Source organism: Phaenicophaeus curvirostris, chromosome 9 (genome assembly GCF_032191515.1).
Source record: "Phaenicophaeus curvirostris isolate KB17595 chromosome 9, BPBGC_Pcur_1.0, whole genome shotgun sequence".
Classification (NCBI taxonomy): Eukaryota; Metazoa; Chordata; class Aves; order Cuculiformes; family Cuculidae; genus Phaenicophaeus; species Phaenicophaeus curvirostris.
Window position 1 is genome coordinate 13,262,881 of NC_091400.1, and position 25,306 is coordinate 13,288,186.

The 25,306-nt window shown below is 53.0% G+C and overlaps 1 protein-coding gene across 6 annotated transcripts; it reads left to right on the forward strand.

Annotated features, from left to right (window-relative positions):
* The first annotated feature begins 4,629 nt into the window (after window positions 1–4,629).
* Window positions 4,630–24,517, forward strand: CNNM1 (cyclin and CBS domain divalent metal cation transport mediator 1). Of its 6 annotated transcripts, none has more exons than XM_069863539.1 (13): window positions 4,630–6,184; window positions 16,134–16,277; window positions 16,841–16,981; window positions 17,268–17,437; window positions 17,631–17,730; window positions 17,886–17,933; window positions 20,809–20,871; window positions 21,821–21,984; window positions 22,151–22,328; window positions 22,663–22,776; window positions 22,874–22,990; window positions 23,263–23,390; window positions 23,755–24,517. In XM_069863539.1, the coding sequence occupies exons 1-12, from the start codon at window positions 4,678–4,680 to the stop codon at window positions 23,340–23,342; spliced, it is 2,826 nt and encodes a 941-aa protein (XP_069719640.1). In that variant the 5' UTR covers window positions 4,630–4,677; the 3' UTR covers window positions 23,343–23,390; window positions 23,755–24,517. The 6 variants fall into 6 exon arrangements, 5 of the variants coding, with proteins under 5 accessions (XP_069719640.1, XP_069719641.1, XP_069719643.1 ...); XM_069863540.1 differs by having other exon boundaries at window positions 16,844–16,981; XR_011337961.1 differs by lacking the exon at window positions 22,874–22,990 and having other exon boundaries at window positions 22,667–22,776.
* Window positions 24,518–25,306: the final 789 nt, after the last annotated feature.

Below are 25,306 nucleotides of genomic sequence, written 5' to 3' on the forward strand. Positions count from 1 at the left end.
GGTCTGCAAGCATCACTTGCAAGGCTGAAAGTACAGAATCTGGGAATCTCTTTGGGATTCTCTAACCATGCAAAAATACGGTCTGCCTGCAGCTTCACACAGATCTGATACAAACCCCATCCTTCCTTCTGACAAGGGACAAGTAAATAGTTCCTTGCCCTGTCTTAAGAGGAATGAGGCAGGAGAAAAATGATCACAACAACAAAGAACTCTGAGAAGCATTTCCACAGCCCTTACAGCAACGCAGCCTCACCTGAGCTCTGCTTTGGTGCTGGCGGGGCTGCAGAAGTGAGGAGGAAGGCACAGGGTCCCCAGCCCAGGCACAGAAGGATATCGCCCAGTAACAATCACAGGGAAAGAGCAAAGTTTCATAGCACAGGCATCTCCTTTGTCCATTATATGAAGAACTGGGTGTTGTCTTGTTTCTTCTCCCTCAACAGCTTCCCTTCTCTTAGCCATTTAGCAACAGCAACATGGAGAAGCTAAAAATAAAGCTGTGTAAGCAATGTAACAGGCATGCAATTGCATGTCTATTTTCTTTGAAAACATGATGCTTTATTTCCTGTACAATGGAAACTACAGTTTGATGTTACAACTATTGGGTTTTGACTGAATGCAGAAATTTGACTTAAACAATGACAAATCCCCCTGTATTTAGTATTACCATATGTCACTGATTATATATTTAAGTTGCAGAAGTGAATTGAATTTCATGGCTTCCTCAAGTTAGATTCTCTTGGAGTGGACTGTCTGTTGTTATTAACCAAAATGCTTGGAAAACAGTTTAAATCAAAACAGAAGACTTTTGGTATCATTTCAGGAGAAAATTGATTATCACAATCATCCAGAAAGCTGGGTAAAGCTTTGTGAACCTGCAGCAGCCATGGCCAGGCCAGAGAAAAGGGGTTAATTGAGCACCACAGGCTCAGAGATGGGGAAAAAAAGAAAAAAAAAAAAAAAAAAAAGGAAAAAGAAAGACACAGCCTCTACTTGGATTTCCCTTGCCTGAGGTCTTATTCCTTCTGCCTCAGAAGTTATCATATATCCCACATCTCACTACTTTGTTCACTTACTTGGGGAAAGTATCTTCTCTTGGCTGGCTACAGACCATTGGTGATAATCATGTTGCACACATGTTCCAGGAGAAGCCAGCCTTGTGCTTGCTAGATTTCTTCCTCCTCTATTGGGGAAATAAAAAAAAAAAAATTCCAGATTTTCTTTACTCCTTCTGTTTCTCATCATGATTTGGATTGCTCACATTTCCATCCACATTTCTATCCCCACCAGCAGTCCCCCAGCGGCTTCTGGCCCTTTTCTAGAGGACCAGGAGACAGCAGACCCCCTCGGCTCACATCAACCAGGAAGGAAATGAATTGCAACCTACAGCCTCTGGGAATCCGGTTTCAGACCTTAAAGTCATGGTGATGTGAAGGGACTTCACAAAACTCCCCATGCCATAGTTCCTGCCTGGACCTGCACAGTCAGAGATAGAAGGTGACAGCCATGATCAGAGAAGTCCTCACTGGCAGGGGACACGAATATTGGAGGCTGTGACACAGAAGCTGCAGAGGGAGCTCAGAGGCAGCAGACACGGTGTGAAGCAGAACCTGAGCAGTCCTGGTGAGCAGGAAGCAGGTCATTATTCCTAACTGGAGAGCAATGTTGAAAAGGGCGAACAGGTAAAAGAAGGAGACTTCAGCATATGAAGAAAACAAGGGCAACTTTTCCGTGCTTGCTGAAGTACGCACCAGGCAGGATATAGCCGGGACAGACCTCAGGGAGAGCCTTGCAAATTCACATCATACTTTGCCAAAGACTCAATCAATTAAGCATGGGCTAAAGCTCAGTTCTTTTGTCTTAGTTGGAGCTTTGGAAGATATTTCCTATCTTGACTCATTGAGCGTGCTCTAGCCACACACCTGCAATTTCTGGAGTGCATCCTCGCAGCAAGAGGCTGGCTAGCACATCGTCACTTATGCAGGGCAAATCCTACCGAAAGCACATCAGACCACAGCTTTCACACCAGTTTACTTTTACGTGTAGCACATGTAAGCTAACATCTGGCAAGAACAGAACTATGTTCTGATCGCGATGGAGCTCACTGCAACAGGCGGTGTTTGGTTCTGCAGGACCAGGGCAGCTCCATCCCAAACTGAGCATTATTTGTCCTCTGTGTCTTTACACGAGTGGAGCTATTGTCACTAAGGCTTTGCAGTCTCTTCAAGACCATACATTACAATCAACCTACAGGTCACTGTGTAGTCCTCTTATCCAGGTTATTTTACTCCTGTTGAAGCATCTCGGCGCGTGAAGCAGGATCTTGATGAAACTATTGTACTGTACATTAATATAACATGAGGTTATCAATACGCTCAACTGCCTGCTACAGACAGTGGCTCCAGCGAAGGAGGAAATTTTTTCTCCAAGCAAACATTAGCTCCACCAGCACATACAAAAGAAGTACACGCACTATAACAAACAACATCTGGTGCCTATTTGGGGGCATAGATGGAAAAACTAGCAAAGAGCAGCCTCCGGTGCCACCTCTGCAAGCCTGAGAGTTTAATCCCAAAGAAAAAGAGTTCAGAAGAGAAAACCCATTATTGAAATGAATGCTGTTGTGACGCTGGGAGATACAAGACATGACCAAGCGTCTCTGCAGCTTCACACCGTTACCGTCCGAGACTATTTTGCCAGAGATTTATTTTGCCAGCAGAAGTACGGAGAGAGATTGCCACCTTGTGGTTCCTCCCCCTGCAGTGCCATGTGGTTTTTTTTTTTTTTAAATTGTGCTTGCCTAGACCAGTGGGTGGTTCCCAAACTGCTGTCCGAGGAGTCCTAGTGACAAGGGTACTATGGACAAGAATATTTCCCAAGTACTTGCTTAACTGAAAAAAGCACAGCCTTCAGTTCCTATACTGAGAAACTCATCTCTTGAAAATCTTCCAGGAATCTAATCTGCGAGTTAATAAAGATGATTAACTACCGGCACGGGTGCAGCTTCCAAACAGTGATGCAAAATCCTGTGGCAGTAATACACAAAATTAGATCGTTTTTACAGTATCCTCAGCATCAGGAAATCTGTGAGGAATTCAGTGCTGATGGCAGACTACAGTTTCAAAAACGTGGGATGGTCTCAGGCAGAAGTTCGCACAGGGAGGAACAACCCTGTGCTTGTCCCCACCACGTACAGATGGAAAGGCAGGAGGGGACTGAACTTGTCCCTAGTCACTCCGGGAACTGCTTAGAACAGTTTGTGGGATCTGTTCCTCAGGTGATAGAAGTTGAGGTAAGGTCTGCAAAAGGTTACCAGCTGCCCCCTCTGTAAATCATACACGAGCTGTTATTTCCCCACTGATGCCAGGAGGGAGTTAGAGAGGGGAAGATCAGCAAGAGCTTGTGAGGTAGCACGTGGCCCCTGTGAAATCCCAGGGAATTCATCAAATTTGGAAAAAAAAAATTAGCTGCTTCTCCCAGAGAGGGGGAAGAGTCTCTCCTAAGACAGCAGGGACACAGATTCCCTGGCAGCTTTTCATGTCTCCCTGCCTGCTGACATACTGACACAGAACGTGGCCCATTTGCATGTGTGCAATAATGAGTGGATAATCAGAATTTCTGAAGCACTGCCTGTTCCTCCAATGACACTTTCTGACTAGCTTTCTGCTCTGCCACTAGTGAGCCTGTTATAGTTGTAAGCAACTGACTCTTTTTTCCAGTTCCCCAGCCTCCTCTGAAAGTTGTTGGGGATGCTGGTCCAGAGAAGAACCAAAAGTTTCAACAGTCCCTAAGTGCTTTCTTCAGCACATACTTCTGAAACTGATAAATCACATTCCCCGCTAGATCTAGACATGAGAATAAATGTTAGTTACAGCGTGGTACATTTGTTTCCTAGCAAGACTGCTAACGGAACGACTACCTCTGCCCCACCAGAAAATAAAATGAAATAATACCTCTCCCATGGGGAGGAGAAAGATTTTGAACTGAAAAGCCGGAGTGATGGGCCTCGGCAGGTAAGAACGAGGACGACGGCAAATCCCAGCTCCGGGGAGCGCCGGGAAGGGCTTCGCAGCAACCCCCCATCGCACAGGGCACGGGTAAGTGCAGCCCCGCACAACCCCGCAAGCCTCCCGGGATGGAACCCGGTCGGGTGGCCGGGGCAGAGCTCGGAGCCGGCAGCCCCTCTGGCTGCCGGGGCTGGGGACCGCCCCGCACCCCGGGGATGGGCTCCGGGGCAGCCCCGCATCTCCGGGAACGGGCTCTCGGGCAGCCCTGCTGGGGTCGCACCAGACTCGGGGAGCGCGTCCGGTGCCGTGCGGGTCAGCGGGAGGAAGAAGCCCTTCTCGGCAGCCCCACGTCCTCGGGCTGGGCACCCGGGCGGCCCCGACAGCGTCGCACCGGACCCGGGGAGCGGTGCCACTCGGGGCAGCGAACCTCTCCTCGGCCGCCCCGCAGCCCCGGGGACGGGCTCCCCGACATCCCGCCAGGGTCGCACCGGACACGAGGAGCGGTCACGGCGCCGGGCGGGGGGAGGGGGTGCGACATCTCCCCCCCGGGCAGCCCCGCTCCGCCGGCCGCTCCCGCCCCCACCCCGGACGCGCTGCCCGCCCCCCGGCCCACGTGCGCCGCCGCGCCGGCTCCCCGCCGCAGTCCCGGTGCGGCGGCCGCTGCGGAGCCGGCATGGCGGCGGGCCCGGGCAGCGCCGAGAGCGGCTGGGGCCGGAGCCGGGGCGCCGTGCTGCTGCTCTTCTTCTCGCTGTCGCCGCGGCCGCCGGCCGGGGCCGCGTGGCTGCTGGGGCTGCGGCCCGAGGACACGGCGCCGGGCCGGGTGTCGCTGGAGGGCGGCGCGGTGCAGGCGGCCGAGGGCAGCCGCTTCCTCCTGCGCCTCTACTTCCAGCCGCCGCCCGAGGGCAACGGGAGCCGCGGGCCGGCGGGGGAGCGGGAGCCGCGGCTCGTCTTTATCGAGGAGGCGGCGGGGACGGGGGGCACGGGCAAGGCGGCGCGGGGCCCGGCGGAGCGGTGCCGGGAGCGCAGCGCCTGGGCCTCGGACGTGGAGGTGGTGGGGCCGCTGCGGTCGGGCGGCGCGGCGGGGTCGGCGCTGGCCGAGGTGCGGGTGCGGGAGCCGCGCAAGGGCGAGGCGGCGGCGGCGCCGGGCGGGCGGCTGTTCTCGCTGTGCGCCTGGGACGGGCGCGCCTGGGCGCACCACGGCGCGGCGGGCGGGTTCCTGCTGCGGGTGCGGCCCGCGGCGCCGGCGCTGGGGGCCTGGCTGCTGCCGCTGCCCGAGGCCGGCTGGCTGCGGGCGCTGGGCGCGCTGCTGCTGCTCGGGCTGTCGGCGATGTTCAGCGGGCTGCGCCTCTCGCTGCTCTCGCTCGACCCGTTGGAGCTCCGCGTGCTGCGCAACAGCGGCTCGGCCGCCGAGCGGGAGCAGGCGCGGCGGGTGCAGGCGGTGCGCGGCGGCGGCGGCACCTACCTGCTGTGCACGCTGCTGCTGGGGCAGGCGGGGGCCAACGCGGCGCTGGCCGGCTGGCTCTGCGCCTCCCTGCCCGGCGGGGGAGCGGCGGCGGCCGGCGGGGCGCGGGGAGCGCCGTGGCTGCCGGTGCTGCTCTGCGCCGCCGCCGTGTTCCTGGGCGGAGAGGTGCTGCCCTACTCGGTGTGCTCGCGGCACGGGTTGGCCATCGCCTCCCGCACGCTCTGCCTCACCCGGCTGCTCATGCTGGCCGCCTTCCCCCTCTGCTACCCGCTCAGCCGCCTGCTGGACTGGGCGCTGCGGCAGGAGCTCAGCGTCTTCTCCACGCGGGAGCGGCTGCTGGAGACGCTGCGGGCGGCCGGGCCCCACGGGGACCTGGTGCGGGAGGAGTTGGCGATGGTGCAGGGCGCGCTGGAGCTGCGCACCAAGGTGGTGGAGGACGTGCTGACCCCGCTGGCCGACTGCTTCATGCTGCGGGCGGACGCCGTGCTGGACTTCGCCACCGTCTCCGAGATCCTGCGCTCCGGCTACACCCGCATCCCCGTCTACGAGGGCGACCGGCGCGACAACATCGTCGACCTGCTCTTCGTCAAGGACCTGGCCTTCGTCGACCCCGACGACTGCACCCCGCTGCAGACTGTCACGCGCTTCTACCGCCGCCCGCTCCACTGCGTCTTCAACGACACGCGCCTCGACACACTGCTCGAGGAGTTCAAGAAGGGTGAGGCCGCTGGGCCACCACTGCCTGGGCTCCCCTCGTGCCCCCTCTCCGCCCCCCCAAAAGTTCCCTGGTGAGCAGCACCCACCCCGCGTTGCCTTCTGGCCAGACCCGGCAGGTACCAGGGGTGCTGGGGGAGTCGGGCCTTGCGTGTCCCAGTTAGGTGGTGACCCTGGTGTCACCCGTTGGAACAGCCCCTGGGTGGGTGGAGGACTTGCATTGCTGGTCCTGCCTGTGATGTTATGGGGGCTGTAGGAGGTTGGTGGCCGAGCAGGTGAGCCTGTCCCGCAGGGCTGGTGTCTCTGCGGGAGCCTGGCAGCGCAGGCGCGGTGCCTGTGTTGTGCCCCTGCCTGGGCACGGCAGCGTTCGCCAGTCTGGTCTGTGCACAGCAGCTTGTGGCAGGAGACCATGTCTCATAGAATCACCAGGTTGGAAAAGACCTACCGGATCATCGAGTCCAACCATTCTCGTTACTTAGTTCTCGCATTCTCAGCTTGGCTGCGAGAAGCAGATCTAGAAAGTGTTTCTGTGCAGATGCTCTAAAGGAAGGAAAAAAAGCCTAAACCTTTAGAAAACGCTGTACTTTTTTTGCAGCTGTGGCACTACTCATAATGCAGCAGCTGCCAGCAGCCCCAGTGATACTGAGGTCTGTACTTCATTAGCCGTACCTTGAGAATACACACAGCATGTGTTCCCCCCCCCGCTGGGAATTGTATTTTGCTGCATGTTACTCAGTACGTCATACCATGGTGAGTGAGTCTTTAAGAAATGGCTGCAACGGTGACATCCTGCGTTATGTAATGCAGGAGGACAGCGCTCAGCTCCCGGGCTGTCTGGGGCCACTCTGCTGCAAGCAGAGCTGATCATGTGAGAAAGGCCAACCTGGTCCATCCCAGAAAAAGCCTCTCTCGTAGTTGTCTCCGTGCTGGTTCTTAGAGCCGGGAGGAGGGGAGGATAGGACATTTCTTGTGTGTCGGGAAAGTGATGAGCAGATACATGTAGGTCATTATCCTCTCTGGAGAAGCCGTGTCCCCATCGCCTCCTGGGATCACAAGGATCACCTGCCCCTCTCTGATGCTGCCAGCAAAAGCATTAAGGTTGTTCTCTGGGTTCAGCCTTGATGAGCTGCAGTAGTTCCCCCTTCTCCTTCTAGCATAACCAGTTGTTTCTTCTCTTCCTAATTCCTTATGTGCTTCATAGTTCCTTCTTAACTGTGGCTTCCTGCATGATCCTGCATCACTGAAGTTCACCTTAGGTCTCTGCTACCTTTCCTTCGTCTACAGAGTTGGGTGTTACCAAAGATGTTGGATGACTTTGGTGCAATCTCCCTGGGTCAGCCTCCCCTGCACCTTACCCAGTTTACACTGATACATTTAACTACTTCTCCCTCCAAATCTGATCTACAGCCTGATACCCTATGGATCAGTAGACCTACAGGAATAGACTTGCGGTTGCTTAGCTCACTGTCCTTGCTTGCCTTCCTTTCTGCCCTGCTTAAACAGTGATGGTTTGTGTGTGTTGCTCCCTGAGCTCCTAAGGTGCCTTAACAAGCCTTGCTACCTGCCCTGCACTTTCACATGCTGTTTCTCATCTTGAAGATTATTCAGCCTTTTTCAGCTTTGCTCTGTTAAAGTCTCAGCACTTTGCTTGAGGCTCTTCCTCTCTTACGTCTGTTTGCCATCATGGCCTTCTGGGGCATTTTGCTACAGCCCCTGTGCAGAGCTCTCCCTAAATCTTATTTCTATTTCCACCTCATTCCTTGTGTTTTTTTAAACTACATGGCTGAAAAGCCTTGCTTTTGGTCTTAATATCTAACTCAGCTTAGTGATTAGCTCTTCCCACGAGTGTTCTTTTCCTCAAGTGTTGCTGTTCTCTCAGTCCTTAATGCTGTTCTCTCTTAATCCTTCCTCTAATTGTAGGCATTTGGTCACTCACAGGACCCTGTGACTGTGCCCTCAACCCAGCCCTGAACCCCTCCTAAACTCTCTTTTCCCAGTTTCAAATACAGGTTCCTGTGCCAGCTTCTGTACTGCAATAGACATTCGCTCCTAGCTGCCTTCAGTCCCATCCGCTGCTGTTTCATCCCCGTTCTCTTGACTATTTAATTTCTAAAATAAAGATTTGCCATTTGTAATTAAGAATCTTCATCACTGTCTCCTTTTCTGTGTCTGTTTGAATTATGGTGAGGTATCTTGTTTGATCCAATCAAGGTTGCTTTCCATGGCTGGGTCTTCTGTGACACCTCCACTAATTAGAGAGTAGGCAGATTGCTTATTGGTTCAGCGAGTGCTTGATGAAGGCATTCATCACTTCACACATCCAGGGTGCCTGCAGGACAACAAATTCTCTCAGTGATAAGGCCCAGGCACTCTCTAAGAAATGAAAGTCTCAGGTGAGGATGGGCATTGATAACCACCTCTGTCTCCTTAGATCCCTGACAAACCTCCAGAGTGACCTTGCTAGCTTTCATTTCTTTCTCCCATGATTAACTCAAACAGGTTTTTTTTTATCCTTTATTTCTTCTGGTTATTACAGTGTTTCTACAAAAATACCCATTGGGTTTTATAGCTTTCTTTCCTGCATAGCAATGTACGCTTCTGATGTGTTTCACTAATGATTGATGTTCTGCCACATTCACTATACCCATAGTGTCATGATTTTTTTGTATGATTTGTAAGTAACACAATTTCACTGCCAGAGCTTCTTGCCATAATACACAAACATTTGTTCTTTCTTACTGAAAATGTCAGAGGATGATTAAATGCAGCGCTCTGGGGCTCTTGCTCACACCTCCAGCAGCACTTTCCCTTTTCTGTCTCCCCTCCTACTCACCACTATCACATTGGATTACACTTATTTACCTTTTCTCTCATTGTGCTATCCTAGCTCTGAAGATTATCAACTTTTCTTCCTCTCTGGTCTTGCACATCAAGGTTTGAAGGGAAGTTTTCTAGGTATGCTCACACCTAACCTTGTTCAAGCTCAGTTCCATTAAGCTACATTGATCTTTGCCTTCAGTTTAATCCAGATGAGAGTCAGAAATCCTCACTCCCCCAGCAAGGACTCTGCGTAGATGGGATTCCCATTCCATGGACTTGGGTGAGGGCAGTTCTGTAGCATCAGCTTGCCAAAACATTTAAATTGTATGAACATCGTAGAATACAGTTCAGTGATGCCTACAGAGCCAATGGCCTGGAGTGGTTGGAGCACCCAAGAGCTGCTCTGAGCTCCTGGCTGACAAAACCCGGCCCCTGCCCCATCGCTGCAGAACTGGTTGAACTCTTCGCATCTGCTCTTCACAAGCTGCCTGCAGCTGGTGTTGATTGATGTCTCTTCTGGTACTGATTCCTGGAGAAGGGTGGTTAAATTGTGGCACAAATGGGAACTGGGTAAACCCAAGAAGGCCGTGGAAAACAGTGGGGCAGGGGGGCGCTGGCCTCCAAGCCGATACCTTGGACTTCAACCTGCAGCTGTAAAAGAGGAGGGCAGCTGCTAAAGCTGTATGGAAAAACAACATTACAGCAGAGGGAGGGAGGTCCAGCTGAAGGCAGGAACTGCTTGTGCTGGAAGATGGTTTTAACTTGATTTCCTCATCAAAAGTCAGTGAAATAAATAATGAAGCCTAGACACTGTTTGCTGTGTTTTCAGGCAAGCTAGACAAGGTCATTGTAGAAGGCGTGCACAGTTGTGCAGCATTTACACAGAAGTGTTAAGTGAAGGACGCTACACAAAATGTGTGTCCTTTCTTCTCTTGAAATAAGGAGATGCACCCAAGTATGGTGACTTTGCCACCTGCAGCCTGAAAGAAGCTGAAACTACTGAAGGAGTGGAAAAATTTGGAGGCAAATTCTTGGCAATTTGTACTGGTGCATCTCAGAATACACAGCTCTATTGTAGGCTCCCAGGAGGAATTCTGTGATACGCCAGAGAAATAGCTGCACTGTATTTATCAAGTTAAAACAATGTAGAGGGCTAGATGAGGTCGCAGTAGGATAAACTTCACCTTGGGAATATGGAGCTAAGAGGAAAGGTTTATGCGTTCGTTCAGTGTGAAATGCTGTGGGTGGTACAGTCAGTTTCTCTTCCATCCCTGGAAGGTAACCAGAGCAATGCATGTTGCAGCTTCAGTCCTGTGATCTAACTCCTCTTGGGGAGCTCTTCTGTGAGGTCCATCTCCTTCTTCTTTAGGTACCTTTGGGAAGTCATGGTCTTATCCCATTGCTCAAGTAATTAATGAATTTTGTTGACTCATTTCCGGGGGAATTCTATACACAGCAGTGGCTCCTTTCAGTAAGTGATAATCCTCTGTCAGAGTAACAGTATGAATTTGCTGTTTTGTTAGTTTTCCTGCAGCTGGGCAGAGGTACAACTCAAATTAGTCTTCTGTGGTTTGGCATCTTTTAAGAGTTACTAAAAGTAAATTCTCCAAACCCAAACTTCCTGGCTTAGCCAGGAAAACAACCTGCCCTGTGGAGGACAGCTCTGCCCTAGGGTCTGTCTTTGCTTTTCAAAATACTCCACAGCCTCTATTAGACTTCTGCAAATTGGCGTAGCTGGAGAAAGCGTTTACTCTTGCCAGGAACTGTGGTCAGTACCATTTCACTTGCTTTTCTTACTGTCCTTCTGAGCCTGCAGTCATTGCAAGCACAAAGCACAGCTTGACATTTAAGTCAGCCTTCAGGAGATTTGATAGCTGCTATCTTTGGCACCTTGATGGGCTGAAGCGGTGACCTCCCTAGCCAGTTGTATGGGTTAAGGAGCCATTTGTTACCCAGAACCATCCCAGGGCTATTGTCAGGCTGAGAGTGGGTGAGGTGTTGATACACAAAAGATATTTTCAGTGACTCATGCTGCAACTCTGCCTGAAACATTGCTTTGCTTTCCACCCAAAACCATGCTAAATCTTCCTGGATGAACTCTGGGCTGCTTCACCCGGCCCCAGCAAGCGCAGGAGTTGGCCTGCTCCTGGGAGGTGTTCAGCAAAGTGAGAGAGGAGTCCTGTCCTTGGGTTAGAGGGCACCCAGCCTACCATCTCCCTCCTGGGAGCTGTGAAAGGCACCTTCAGACTGAGCTGTGCAAATGGATTAAGTGGTCCATGCTACAGATGCCAATGCAAATTGTTTTGCATTGACTCTTTAGAAGTTTTTCAGCTTTGGAAAGCCTCAGCATCCTGGTAGGCTTCCTTAGGCTCCAAGTAACATGCAAAGGGACCCACCATTTGTGGACAAGCAGGGTCATAGCCAGGAGGTCAGAACTCTGTTGTACAGATGATGGAAGATGAGACTCCGTGTCCCCTCTAATCCGTGTCCCCTTACCCTCCTGATCTGTTTTGTCAATGGTAATACATCAGCTATTCCAAATATTCCATCTTTTCCCCAATTTTCCTCAGGATGAGGAAAAACACCAAAACAGAGTATAAGAAAGGCTTCTGTATTCTGCTGGAGACAGATGTACGATGAAGTTCTCATCTCTGAGGAAGGTCTGGATTGGATGAGGTTTTACAGTTTTCCCTTCGCATAGCTCTGATTCCCCACAGAGCTGTGTGCCCCCACAGCCCTCCTGATTATTTCCCCTTCTGTTCAGGTGTAGCTGTGCATTACCTTTAGGTGCAGCTCTGCAAGTGTGTGGTTTCACCCTTGGTACGCAGTCATGGTAACACACAAGCGCACTCATGCACACTCAAGAAGTTCAGATCAGGGTCCCCACTTATTTCAGATGCTGCTCTGCAAGAGGGCACAGAGGTGCTGGCAGCCCCCTGTCCCACAGAAGAGCTCTGATGAAAAGCACACAGAAAATAGTTTTCAGTTACATCATAGTTGTTTTGCAAACCAACCGTATTTACCAATTACTCTCTTTTTTGCCTTCCATTTTGTTGCTGTAAATGGTTCATCGCTTGTGGCTGTACCTTTGATCTCGTACTAACAGCTTTAGATCTTACCGTAAAAATTCATGAAAATAAATTTCATGCTCAGAATGCTCATCCTGTGGAATGAGAAACAAGGTAAAAGCATCTTTAACATTCCTCTGGCAGAGCACCTACATTAAAAAAAAATGATAAGGAAGTAGTCTGGGCTGTATTTGCAGCCAAGAGCACTGCCTTTCCCACAAGTAAAGCCGTTTTCATATGTTCAGACCCTGTTCTCCCATTGCGGAGGACGCTTTGAGGTGGATCTATGAGCCCAAGGTCATTTATGTACCTATGAAAAACAAGACTCCTAAAAATGGGCATAAAAGCTTTAGATATCTGTTCAGACGCTTGCTCCATCCGGAAGCTTTCAGCTGTTTATATTAGCTCTGTAATTTAGCATTTTGAGGCATTAACTTTCCACTGAAGCCGTTGTTTGAAATGAGCAGATTTCATGCAGCTCATAAAGAATTTAGTATAGTTGTATCCCATGCTGAGCAGACACTTAATCACCTATAGAACTTCCTGTGCGAGCGCAGTCCTGCCGAGGCCGCTGCAGCTATTCACACAAGGAAAGTTAATTGCCCATTTGTTCTAGCATTTGCCAAACCAAGGCTTTGATTCTCAAGTGTTTCGCTGTGCTTTCCTGCATCGGTGATAGCCCTGTAAAATTCACATGTGACAGCTTGCTGGTGGGGAAGCAGCTTGCCCTTATAATTCATGTCATTTGAGCTATCAAGCAACGGTTACAATAGCGTGGGTTTTGGAATCAGTTTTGCAGATCTTAAAGCTGGTTTAGATCAACTTTGGGGTTCTGTTTAAATGATTTACCTCCCTCTATTGTACTCCCACTGAGGAAGACCTGCAGGGTAATGGCTGAAGGGGAGAATGTGATGCCTCTGATGTCCCTGGTTCTGTCCCTGTGTCACCCTCCCTTGGTCATTGCTTCCATCTCATAAAATTGCCCAGGTGCCCTCATACCTGCTCCAAAAGCCACTGCTTTTCCTCGGGGCGTGTGTGGCAGCTCCCAGGGCTGGATCGGGAGATGCAGCTGGGATGGGCAGCATCCCCAGCCCACAAGAGAACAAGCCACAGGCACGTATCCAGGGCACCTGCAAACCCCACCCCCAACCCCTGCTGCTGCATTTATAGCATCTCTTTAAAAAGTGATGGAGGAGACCCAGGACCCAGACAGGTTGGGGGTAGGGCTTTGCAAGCCATCTTCTGTCCCTCAGGTGGGAGATGAAGGCGAGCCAGTCCCTTCCCAGCAGGCACCGGCTGGGAGTAAAAGTCATTTGCAAGTGCTGGGACTAGGGTAGAGGGCAGGATCGGTGTGTGTGGTACAGGTATTGGCAAGCCAGGCAGGGGCTAAGATCAGCTCAGATGGAGGCAGGAAGGAACCGCATGAACTGCAACAGTTGTCCATCGCTGGGTACCTGCTCTGTCTCTAATGTGGGTGTTAGCCTGGTAACGTAAACCTGGAGGTTTTATAGCGTGGCTGGGAGTGTTTATTTTCTGTGAAAATAAAGAACTTCTGAGCACTCTAACAGCCCTCCTGGCTCTGCCCCCAGCGCAGAGAAACCGTGGGCTTCCTCCCAGACTAACAGTTCTGGGTTATTTCTAAATAATCTCATTTGCTGCTACGTGAATGTGGAGCTGGAATCACATTTCTCTGTGGCTGCTCTAGAGTAAATTACAGCTTCGATGTAGGTGTTTGGCCAAAAAAAGAATTGCCTCCATTACTCTCTGACTGCCTTTAAGTAGCACCTAAGCTTTTTGTAAGGGCTTGGTGGTTTTGAGTTTCATGTAAATGTCATTAGCAACAAGCTTTCAGCCAAAAGAAATAACTTCTCCCCTCTCCTTGTACACCCGAGGACTTGTAGGAGACCAGATGGCCCCAGTGTTTGGGAGCAGGGTTTGGCAAAGGAAACATTTTCAAAAGCTGGACTTAGCTAAGATGAAACGTAGCTGTTGCTGCTGTCTTGTGGCCAACTCCGCTGTTGTTTTTTTTCTTTTTAACTCTCAAGTTGTGCTGCTTTATTACCCACTGAACAGACAAGATACACAAACTTGTGCATGAAAAGGATTGGAATAGCCTGGTCCAAAGAACATACTGAATTTTCAGTGGCCCAAGGCTATTGATTTGGGTTTTTAAAGTGCATCTCAGTGCTACTTGCTGCAATGTTGTGTTCTCATTTCTAATTCTGTAGGCGTGGGAGGCAGTGAGCTGCTCTCTGAAATCTTGCAATAATTTATGCCCAAGCTTTGCTGTGAGAAATGTATAGTGCTGATCTGCAGCTGAGAAATATCATTTGCTCGTCTCAGATCCAGGACAGGGTTATTTGAAGGTCGCATGTTCCCCAGCAAGATGTCTTTGGTGGGACTGCTGGGCTGCCTTGGAAGTGCTTGTCCTTGTCCCACTGTGGGGACAAGCCAGAAGGAACCAGTGGGCAAGGAAAGGAGCTGTGCAGTGGCCGGGAGCCTACCCGTATTGCACCTAAATACATAAATACTGTTCACATCCTCTTGCCTAGAGCAGCAGGTGATTTTGTTGGGGAAAGCTTTATGAGAGAAGCAGATGCAGAGGCAGCTGCACAGCAGAAGGGACCTGCCCTCCTTTTCGGTGACCACTGCTGCTCAAGGAGCTCAGCTCCAGGGCCGTGGGGAAAATAAAGGGTTTTTTTGCAGATGTCTGGAGGTCCCTACAGTACCCATGGTATGGTTGGGTTTGTGCAGGCATTTCAAAGGGAGACCCCAGAGAAACAGAGCAGAGGGAGGTGAAGTTGTTGGCCATGGTGCCCAGGAAGGATGTTCTTAACATTTTAAGTAAAAGTAGAGGTTCAGAAGCTGTGGGTGCTGCTGAGCAGTGTCGGAGCCACAGGGGCAGTAAGAAAATTGGTGATGTTCATCGGCAGGTCCATTAATGCATTGGAGCTAGAAATCCAGAAATTGTTTGTGGCTTAGGAATTGGACTCTGGTTAAGCTGCTGAGCAGAAACATAAATCAGAACAGACAATAAAGGAAAGGAGAAGTTGAAGAAGTCAAAACAGCTTACAGAGAGCTGGACATGCAAAAACAAATAGTAATGTTTCAAGTATGTCAAAAGCAAGAAGCCTGAGAATGTGTCAGCAGAGCTGCCAGCTTGCTGGGGACAAAGGAGGAGGCTGAAACTGTGGTTGAGAAACGCTGCCACTTCCAAGCAGGAGTCACCATCATTGCAGCTGAAGGTCCTGGCCCCAGTCTGGTTGTTTAAGGTAACAGAGAGTAGGTGCTGTCAGGGGCAGGGTTTGGAGGAGACATTCAGGTGCAAGCCACTGGCTTGAAAAACATTCAGTCTCTGCGTCCAGATGGTTCACGCAAGGGTTCTGCAGGAGCTGGGCTGAAAGCTGCAAACAAATGTACACATTTCTGCATTTAAACCAGCTGCTGTTCCGAGGAGCTGGAGGATTTGCCCATATTTTAAAATATCTTTAAGATCGTTCTAGACAGTGAGGGATAGAAAGATGTGGTGGAGCTGTTCCTGGCAACTTGATAGGAAAGATTATTAACAACAGAATGAGAAAACACTAGGAGGATGAGTGAAACCAGTAGATCCAAAGGACATGCTCACATTTCTGTGTTGGAGGACGCTGTCTCATTGCTCTGTTAGACTTGTCTTATGCAAATGAAACCAAGGGTAAGCAAGAAGCAGCTGGTATAATTTGCACTTCATTCCTGCACAGGAGGCTGTCAAAGTGCTAAACAGAGTGACTCACGGCAGATTGCCTGGGCAATGAAAGCAAGCAGAACCTAAAAAGAGCCAGGCAGAGTCCTGTGACACCTAGAAATCATCCTGGGGAGTAGCAGCCCTGTTAGGTTGGTCTGTGTGTCCAGACTTTTTCTTTGGGTTAGCACGGTTGGGGTGAGTTTGAGCAATAGCAGCTGCTTCTGGGGTTCGTTGTGATCTGTGTCCCCCACCAAATCTTGTCCACCTGCCAGTCCGCCGTGCTGGGGACCCTTCTCGCCAAGGATGGGGGTCTCACTACTGTTTTGTTCTTCCCCCCACAGGAAAGTCCCACCTGGCCATCGTGCAGCGGGTGAACAACGAAGGGGAAGGAGACCCGTTCTACGAGGTGATGGGCATTGTCACCCTGGAGGATGTCATTGAGGAGATCATCAAGTCCGAGATCCTGGATGAGACGGATCTGTACAGTTAGTGTCCCAGAGCAGCTACTGCGGTTTCAGGAGCCAGGGTGGGAGCCTACACAGACAGACAGACGTATGGGTAGGAAACAGGCCAGAGCAAATTATGATCCTTCCCCAGAGCAATTCACAGTCATGGTGGGAAAGACAAGAATGATGGAGAGATGCTGTTCAGATGTCAGGGAGTCTTGAATGCTTGAGGCAGAGAAACACCAGCATCAACAGCTGATGGCTGGGCAGCGCCTGGCCCAGGGACACATGTATTGGGCATGAAATGCCCCAGGGTGGTTCCCATGCTCCTTTCCGACTCTGGGTGATGCATCCAGCCACAGCAACTTAGGACCTGATCCTGAGAAGGAAGTGTGTTTTGCCACCCTGCTCCCTCCCCAGGGAGCTGCTCCTAAGGCTGTGATGCATGGCACACTTAATGCACTCCACTGCTCCAGCAGCCCTGCCACAGTATGCAGAAAGACATGCCTCTCAGTGTGTGTGTGCATGTAGTGCAGGGCCCTGCAGCCGCAGGGCTTTCTGGATGCTGCAAGTGGGCAACCGCTCTGCTCTCTGCCCTGCAGCAGACAATCGGAAGAAGGAGCGGGTGCACCACCAGGGACTCAAGCCCCAGGACTTCTCCATCTTCAGGCTCTCAGACAGTGAGATGAAGGTGAAGATCTCCCCACAGCTCCTCCTGGCTACCCACCGGTTCATGGCAACAGGTACCCTTGCCCTTGTGCAAGCCCTGCATCTCCCTGCAGCAGCACCAGCCCTGCAGGCCGTGCCTGAGCCATTCCGGGGTCAGGTTCCACCTCAGAGGGCAGTTTCCATCTGCCTGGACCCCCACCCTGGGCATCTCACTGCTCTGTCGATGTGGGTGTGCGTTTGGCTCCCCTGGGTGCAGCAGGGTGCTGAGGCTGCAGGGAGGGAGGGCTGTGCGGCTCAGAGGACAAGGGCTTCCTGGCAGCCCCAGACCGGCTGAGCGTACATGTATTGCCTCCCCTCTAGAAGTGGAGCCTTTCAAGTCCCCCTACCTCTCTGAGAAGATCCTGCTGCGGCTCCTGAAACACCCCAACGTCATCCAGGAGCTCAAATATGACAGAAAGAACAAGAAGGCGGCAGAGCATTACCTCTACCAGCGCAACCGCCCTGTTGACTACTTTGTCCTCATCCTGCAGGTGCCTGGGGCAACAGCGAGTGAAGGGTAGCAGGAGGTGGCCCATTTCTCCTCTCTGCTTTGCTCTGGGCTGCTTCTGCGAGTAGAAATGCCCATTTTCTCATATAGGGTGGTGGAGGTCCCAGCAGCCCTGGGTGGGTCAGTGGCCAGGAGTGCAGGGTGTCTCTCTGAGTTGGGTTTCCTTCTTCTTCCAGGGGAAAGTGGAGGTGGAGGTGGGCAAGGAAGAGCTGCGGTTTGAAAATGGGGCTTTCACCTACTACGGTGTCCCTGCCATTATGGCTGTCATCTCCTCAGGTGAGGGTTCTGCTGATTCCCTACAGCCCTGCCTTTGCTTCAGCAGACTCCACTGGGGCTAAGTTGAGTGGTGGCCAGGAGAATGGGCTAGTTGTAGGGTGGGGTGGGCAGGAGCCCTTCCTCTGCAATTCCCGCACCTCTAACTGTCATTTCAGATAACGATGTGAGAAAAGCGGGCAGCCTGGCTGGATCCTCCTTCCTATGTAAGTATTTTAGGACAGGCTGAGACTCTAAAACCTATCTGTGACAGCAGACGGCTGGAGGAGGGATGGGTTTGTTCACCATGCACAGCAGCTCAAACTCTGAGCCAAGGTCACCCCCTTTAAAAAACTCGATGGAGAAGCAGTGTGCTGAGGGGATGGTGCAGCAAAGTTCCCACAGAAGGACTATGAGGTCTTTTGAAATTTCAGCCACGTGCTGGATCCCTGCAGGTGGCTCCCAGCACAGCTGGCACTGCAAGAAGTGCCCTTTCTGGCACTTCTGCATCTTCTGGCATGGTGCATCTAGGTCTCAGTGTATCATCTCTGGACCCATTTGCATTCCTGAGGCTCGGAGCATGAGCTGAATCTGGATCCCATGCCAGGGGAATGGAAACTGCTTGGAAATTGCATAGATGGGTCGATTCACCTGTGAGTTATTCACATGTGGTTGTGGGGAAGATTAGCTGAGTTGAAAGAAGACACCCCAGTCCTGGTAAATTCCCTGCCTGCAGAGCTGATGAGTTAATGAGCAGATCAGATCCCCTGCTTGCAGGAGTTAGGCGGGAGCTCTGGTTAGGAGAGACTGATCTCCTTCTTTGATCTCCTCCTTCTTTGCTGATCATCCCTGCAAATGTTTAGTCCCTGGTGGCTTGGGAGCAGGTGAAGGTGCTGCCCACCGCAAGTCCAGCACAGCCCTCATCCCAAACCCCAGATGCTGCAGTCAGATCTGCAGCGCTGATGGGGAACCAAGGCTACTCTGAGTGCCTAATCAAAACAAGTTTAACTTTTAGGGAGCTGTAGGGAGGAATGTCATTGAAAGAACAGGGGGAGTCCTTTAGGACAGGTGACTTAGTCCCAGGGGTCCCAGTGCAGCTCTAGGGTTCACCTATTTCTTGCTGCTTGCTTTGCTTCCATTTGAAGGGCTGGCTTGTGGACTGATGGATTAACCCCTCAGCAGTGCACTCAGTTTGGAAAACAGAAATAAGTGATGCGGCCAGTTTTCCCGCAGATGTTGCTGCATGGCCCGATGCTCCATGCCCTTGGTGACATCCCCAGGGCCCCACTGGGGCTCAGGCTGCACAAGCCCCAGGGACAGGCAGGGCACGAGCCGCAGTGGGAGCTGGGGCTTTGCGGCCACACGTGCCCTCAGTGCCACCTGCCAGGATGCTGCTGCTCGGGGCTCCCTGTGCTGACATATGATGCTGTGTCACGAGATCTTTCCTGCCAGCTCTGTCACCTCTGCCTGCCGCAGGAGATGTGCATGTTGCACACACGGTGCTGCATCCATGGCCAGCGAAGAGGCAAGGGGGGCTCCCTTGTCGGGCTGGCGTCCTCCTTCCCCCTGGAAACAAAGTCCAAGAGAAATGAGCGCGAGTAGCATGTCATGGTGGAGAATTCAGGTGTTAACACTTGAGCGATTAACAATTTGTTATTAATTAACTGTTGTTATGCAACTTTTTTATTGCCAGGCAATCTTTGGTGTTGGTGGCCAGGGCGCGGGGCTGTGGCAGCAGAGACCCGGCATGGGCAGCCACGCTGGGGGAGGGTCGGGCAGTGTGACCAGAGAGCGAGTGCTAGTGGTTATCCACCTGTCCTTTGCTCCCGGCTGGATGAGCTTTATCTGGGCAGCACTTTGTGCTGGTGCTTTTGCTTGGACTTGTGTAAAGTTTTGATGCAGAACAGGAGTTTCTTGGGGAGGAATGGGGAGATGAGAAGGAAGGGGCTGCAGGGCAAATTTCCTGGGGGTTTTACCTTTGAATCAATTTAAAAACATTAATCGCATAGGCAGCAGGTGATTCCTAGAGCACTGCAGCTGTGCTGCAGGTACAGTGGCTGGAGGAGGGTGCTGGCAGCCAGCAGGCTCACATTTTCTGATTTTGAGGTGGGCACTGCCAGTGGTGAGAGCAAAGATGAGGCATCGGGAGATGTTGAGTGCATCGCTCACACTGCGTGTTGGTCTCTCCATGCTCCTCTGTGGAGCCCTGCATCCCTGGGACATGTCCCGGGGTGCTGTGAGGGCAGAAGGGCAGCTCCCTGCAGGCAGTGAGTCACAGGGAGGGGGAATGCCTGCCCTTTAAATTGTCACTGCTGTTGTAACCCAGGGCAATAAAACGTGGAAGGTGAACAGCCTGTGATTTGCCCTCTCTGTGGCAATGGGTCAGGCAGCGCCAAGCACGGGGTCCTGGCTCCTTGCGGTTCCCACATGGAGCAGCCCCCAGTGGGTGGCTGTTCTTGGTATCACCCCACGTCTGTGGAGACTTAGGGCCTTGGAGGGAGCAGCAGACAGCCCAGCACAAATGCCTTGGCTTTGCATGCCGCTGAGGGGTTTCTGCCAGCCTCTGCCTGCAGTCGTGGGGCTGTATGGAGGCAGAGGCTGTTGCAGAGCACATTCCCACTCTGCCTCCTGCCTGAACACACAGAAGCATCCCAGATGCTGAGCCTGGTCATGCTGGTTAGCTTCTGCCCATCTCCTTGGTGGCACAAGCTGACCACAAAGTCACCTCTCCTGGCAGAAGCAGGGTGACAGCACACATCCAGTGGGAGGAAGATGCTTTCCAGGGAGATGTGTGGCTGTGCAGACAGGCCTGGCAGCCTCACCTCCTCTTACCACAACACAGAGCAGCTTGTGGATTTACAGCATTCAAGTCTGTGTCCCTGTTGATGTCCCTGTCCCCAGGGCTGGTGAGCACCTCCCTGGAGCAGAAGCAGGGTTTAAGAGGGATGGGAAGGGATTCTGGAGACAGCAATGGGAGCTCGGCCCTGGGGCTGCTGGCCCATGATTCTTTTTCTCATCCTTCCTCTTGGTCTGTCCCCGACCCTCACCTCCAACCCTTGCCTTCCCCTGTCCCCTCCTTCTTCCTCCTTCCTTTCTCTGCAGTGCCTGTCTCAGTGTCCCGTACCTTCGGCTTCAGCAGAGGGGACTCCCTGGCTGGATCTCCAGGTAACAGGGTGTGGCTTCGGGCAGGGATCTCTGTGTGTGCCAGGCTTTTTCCGGCTCCCTGGGCACAGTGCACCAAGCCCCCTCCACTCTGCATGCCAGGCAGCGCTGGGAAAGGAGTTCCCGTGGCACCTCACGCTAGGCAGCCCCTCACTCGTTGGAGCACAGGTGGCAGACCTGGGATGGCAACCCTGCTGCAGCCTCCCCAGTACGATGCAATTCCCAGGAAGAAAGGGATGGTGATGAGGGGGAGCCATGGATGGCTTGGGCTTTCTTTGATGTGTTTCTGTAATAGCCTGCACTCAGTACTTGGGTTTTCTTGCTGCTTCTAATGATGATTACCTGCAGCCCTGTACCACTTCCCTTGCTTTCTGGCAAACCAGGTGATAAAAGGAGATTTTAGCAGAGCAAAGTCAGCAAGATGTTGGCGTCACCCATGGAAGGAACAAGCTGCCTTTGTTCCCTGATAAATCACTGATCACACCGCATGTCAGAGGCCATCAGTCCATGTGAGTGACGGGCCAGCTCGCTATGGCAGCCTCTGCTCCCGTTCTATTGGAGCCAGGGTGGACAGGAGCGTGTCCTCGAGGCAGGTGAAGTGAAACCCCATGGGGTGCCAGCTGCAACCGGGGGAATTTGTGCTGAATGCTGTGCGGAAGGCAGGAGAGCTGTCAGTCGGGCGGTGTGACAGGTCTGCTGACTGCCCCAGGTCCGATACCTGCCCGCGCACTCCCTGTGGCTTTCACGGGGCTGGCACGGCATGGTCTCTACTGCCAGCATGCACCAAGGAGGACCTCACCGCCAGTCCTTTGTAGGGCCTCTGCAAGCCCCTGTGTCACTGGGCTGTAGCAGCTGGAGGTGACTGGTCCACCCTGGCTCTATTCCGGCACTGGTGACACAAGCAGCACCATGAATGAGAGTGTGTTTGCCTCTGTGCCGTCCCCTCCCGCAGTGAACAGGTCACCGTCACGGTGCAGTGGGCTCAACCGCTCCGAGTCCCCCAATCGGGAGCACAACGACTATGGGGGGAGCACCACGCCGCTCCACAGTGGCAGCAACAACATCTACACGCCCGACTACTCCGTGCACATCCTCTGCGACGTGCAGTTTGTCAAGGTACTGGCTGGAGGGACTGTCCCACTCCAGGCACTGCTGTGCCCCAGCAGCTTGTGGGGTGCCCAGCAGGTCTGGGGGGTCACACACTCCAGCTGACCGGGGTCCCCAGGAGGTCCCAGTGCAGCTCGGTGCCCGCTGAGCTGGGCTTGCGTGTCTGTGTGCCCAGGTCACCCGGCAGCAGTACCACAACGCGCTGGTTGCCAGCCGCATGGACAGCTCGCCCCAGTCCCCCGACGTGGAGGCCTTTGACAGGGATTCAACCAAGGCCTCGACTGCACGAGGAACCCCACAGACACCCAAGGAGGAACCCACCGCCCTCTTGAATGAGAGGAGCAGCGTCATGTGTGAGTCACCCTGTGGCCTTTCTTCCCTGCCACAGGCTGGTGCTGCCGTGTCCCCTGGGGTTGGCTGTGCTGGGACACGCTGGCGCGATGGGCATGTCACAGCTGAGATGCACACGGACCAGGGCACGCGGGCATCTGCACGCACACACCTCTGCATGCTGTTCTGTGCCTGCATGTGCACACGGGTGCGAATGTGCAGAACTGTAAATCCTCTTCCCACACGTGCTCCTGTTCCTGGGGTGTCCCTGGTGCTGGGACCTGCTGCCAGAGCAGGTGTCCCCCAACCACGTCAGGGCAAGGGACTGTCCAACATGAGTGTCCGGTGTCCTCATAGGCAGCCGCTCCGAGGTGCAGCGCAGTCCCAGCGACTCCGTGTTCCTGCGCATGGAGGGAATCCCCTTCATCCAGGAGGAGCTGGCTGACAATGAGGAGAACAGCAAGCGGCAGAGTGAGTCTGGATGAGGGACACACATACACGTGTGTGACCGTGGGTGTGGTGAGGGTTGCGGTGCCCCACAGCACTGCAGCCCAGCTGGTATTTGCAGACAGTGAGTGCTGCAGCACCGTCCTGGAGGCAGAGTCCCCAGTTAGAGAGGCTGGGACCAGCTCATCGCCAAGTAGCTCTGAGGAGACGTTGGGCAGGAGGCTGCTGAGATCCCTCAGTAAGTGACTCACATGGGGAGGAAGCATCTAGGGGAGAGCTCTGCCCTGCTACCCTGCTGCTTGGGTCAGCTCCTTCCCATCCCTGTCCTGGGAATGTGCTGCATGGGGCAGGGTGGCAGACCAGTTCCCTGGCAGCAGGCAAAACTGCACGTAGGGCTAGCTCAGGCAGAGCCAGCTGACTAGTCCTGGCCCTGGGCTGACCCTGCGCACCTCCCTGCCCTGAGCACCCTTGGCTCCCAGCACCCAGCCCTCGGCATCCTTGCTGCTGCAGGTGGGCACAAGTGGCAGCCGTCGCTGGAGGGTGAGAAGACACCAGAGGAGAGCTCCAATCTTGTCCCATTAATCACCTGAGCAGCAGCGTGGCCAGAGTGCAATGCTGGAGGCCCATGCAGACAGGAGGTAGGAACCTGCCTCTCGGTGCAATATTCCTTCTTCACTAAAAGAGAAGCTGCCCAGTTCTAATAGCGTAAAATCAGGTAGCAGGCAGCAAAGCTAAATGATGTCATTTGGAGCCCATGCAGGCATGCATGTTGCTGCGGGCTGGAGCAGGGTAAAGGGATGCAGCAGCAGACTGCAACCATCCTTTGAGAAGGAATGGATGTCAGACACAGAATGGGACCCTAACTCGTGTTTTCACAGCTAGAAATATGTCTGCACCAGTACCCCCAAGCCTGGCTAGGAAAGGTGCTGCAGGCTTGAGCAGCAGCAAGTCAGGGACAGTAAGCTCTGGCCACCGGCAGCAGGCTTTGCTTCTGTCTTCCAGGTCTGCAGCATGGGGGTCTCCTGCTGTGAGGCTCGTGTCCAACAGCAGCAGGTCTGCACTCACTCGCTACCTGCCCACCCGCCTGCCCGCTCGTGCCGCCCCTCCCTGCAGGACTTGAGCAGAGCCCCATCCCCAGGCGAGAAAGGATGTGCCCCTGGCAGGGCTGAACCACCCAGGCGACCTGGACCAGCTACCTGGAGTCTGAGGGCCCTTGCCCAGCTGCTCCCTGGTAGCATCTGGTCTCAAGGAAGAAGTGGAAAAAGGAAAGGTGGAGAAGTATCTGGCATGGTGTCCCTGTAAGCAGAGCAGGGAGGGGCGGCCCAACCCAGAACTGCCCTTAGCATCATTTACCATCCCCAACCCAGCCACGCCCGAAGCCCCTCGGTGCTGGGTGCTGCACAGACGTGGTCTCCGTCGCAAGGAGAACGTGCTCTTTGGGGGTGTCACATGCAGCTCAGGGCCCCAGCACACGTTTGTGTCGTGCCTAGTGCCACACACACAGAGGACCTTGCGCACACTGACCATCGACACAGCCCAGCTCTCCCAAATCCCTGCTAGGCACAGGGCAGGGACCCCAGCTCGCTGCTGAGTGCAACCCCTCTCCCTGGGGAGAGCTGCTCCACGCTGCATTGAACCATCCTCTCTGCACATGGCTGCCTGCACCAAGGGAGGCTCGCGCCAAGCCTTCGGGTTGGTACAGACCAGTCAGTAGTTTTTGTAGAGGCTGAACGCAACGGGGATATTAAAAGTGATTTCTCCCTGAGCAATGCCCTGTCTGTGTCAAGGGGTGTAGGGAAGAATGTGCTGACCTCTCCCTCAGACCTGCAGCCAGAGGTGGCTGGAATAACAGGGCTCAGCATCGCTGAAGGGAGCAGGTAGACAACCAGGTCAGCAATTACTTCCCAGTTTCTCCCTGTGAACCTGGGCTCTCTGTCACTCTTTCTGCCAGGAAAGCACTCGGCAGTGCAAGGAGTTACACCATAGCAGTGCAGACAAGGACTGGGGAAGAACAGGAATTAATATCGTACCGTTGCAAACACAATGGTGGGATACCCATGCTGGAGTACAGCCTGACAGATAACAACATAAATCTCATAGTCCACCAATGCTGATAAAACTTCAGCTGGAACAACTGCATTGCTGTCTGGGCACTGCCTCTCTACGGAAACACAAGGCAATTGAAAGGAGGCCAGAGGAAAGCAAGGGCTGGAAAACAACCTACCCCAAAGGCTGAAGGAAACCAGGTCACTTAATCTTAACTGGTGAAAGATGTGAAAGGGAGAGAGGAAGTTTTCAAATATATAAAAAGCTTTTGCAAAGAGGAAGGGAATTATCTGTTCTCTGTTGCCATGGTAAATAGGATAATGGGTAATGAGCTTACCCTGCAGAAAAAGAGAAATTTAGGTCACTTGTTAGGAAAAACAAGGATTGTAAGGCTGGTACAGATCACATGGGCAGTGGGCCAGGCTCCACACCTAGAGGTCTGTAAGGACAGAAGTGTAGGCAGATGTCAGAAATTACAATAGAAGAGTTGGTTCTTCCAACTCCCTCC

Excerpts from the sequence above, each read along its gene's own strand:
- CNNM1 (XM_069863539.1), top strand. The coding sequence starts at position 4,678 with ATGGCGGCGGGCCCGGGCAGCGCCGAGAGCGGCTGGGGCCGGAGCCGG. Across the intron at positions 17,934-20,808 it reads GGCTGGATCCTCCTTCCTAT|TGCCTGTCTCAGTGTCCCGT; the intron begins GTAAGTATTTTA and ends CTTTCTCTGCAG. Across the intron at positions 20,872-21,820 it reads CTCCCTGGCTGGATCTCCAG|TGAACAGGTCACCGTCACGG; the intron begins GTAACAGGGTGT and ends CCCCTCCCGCAG.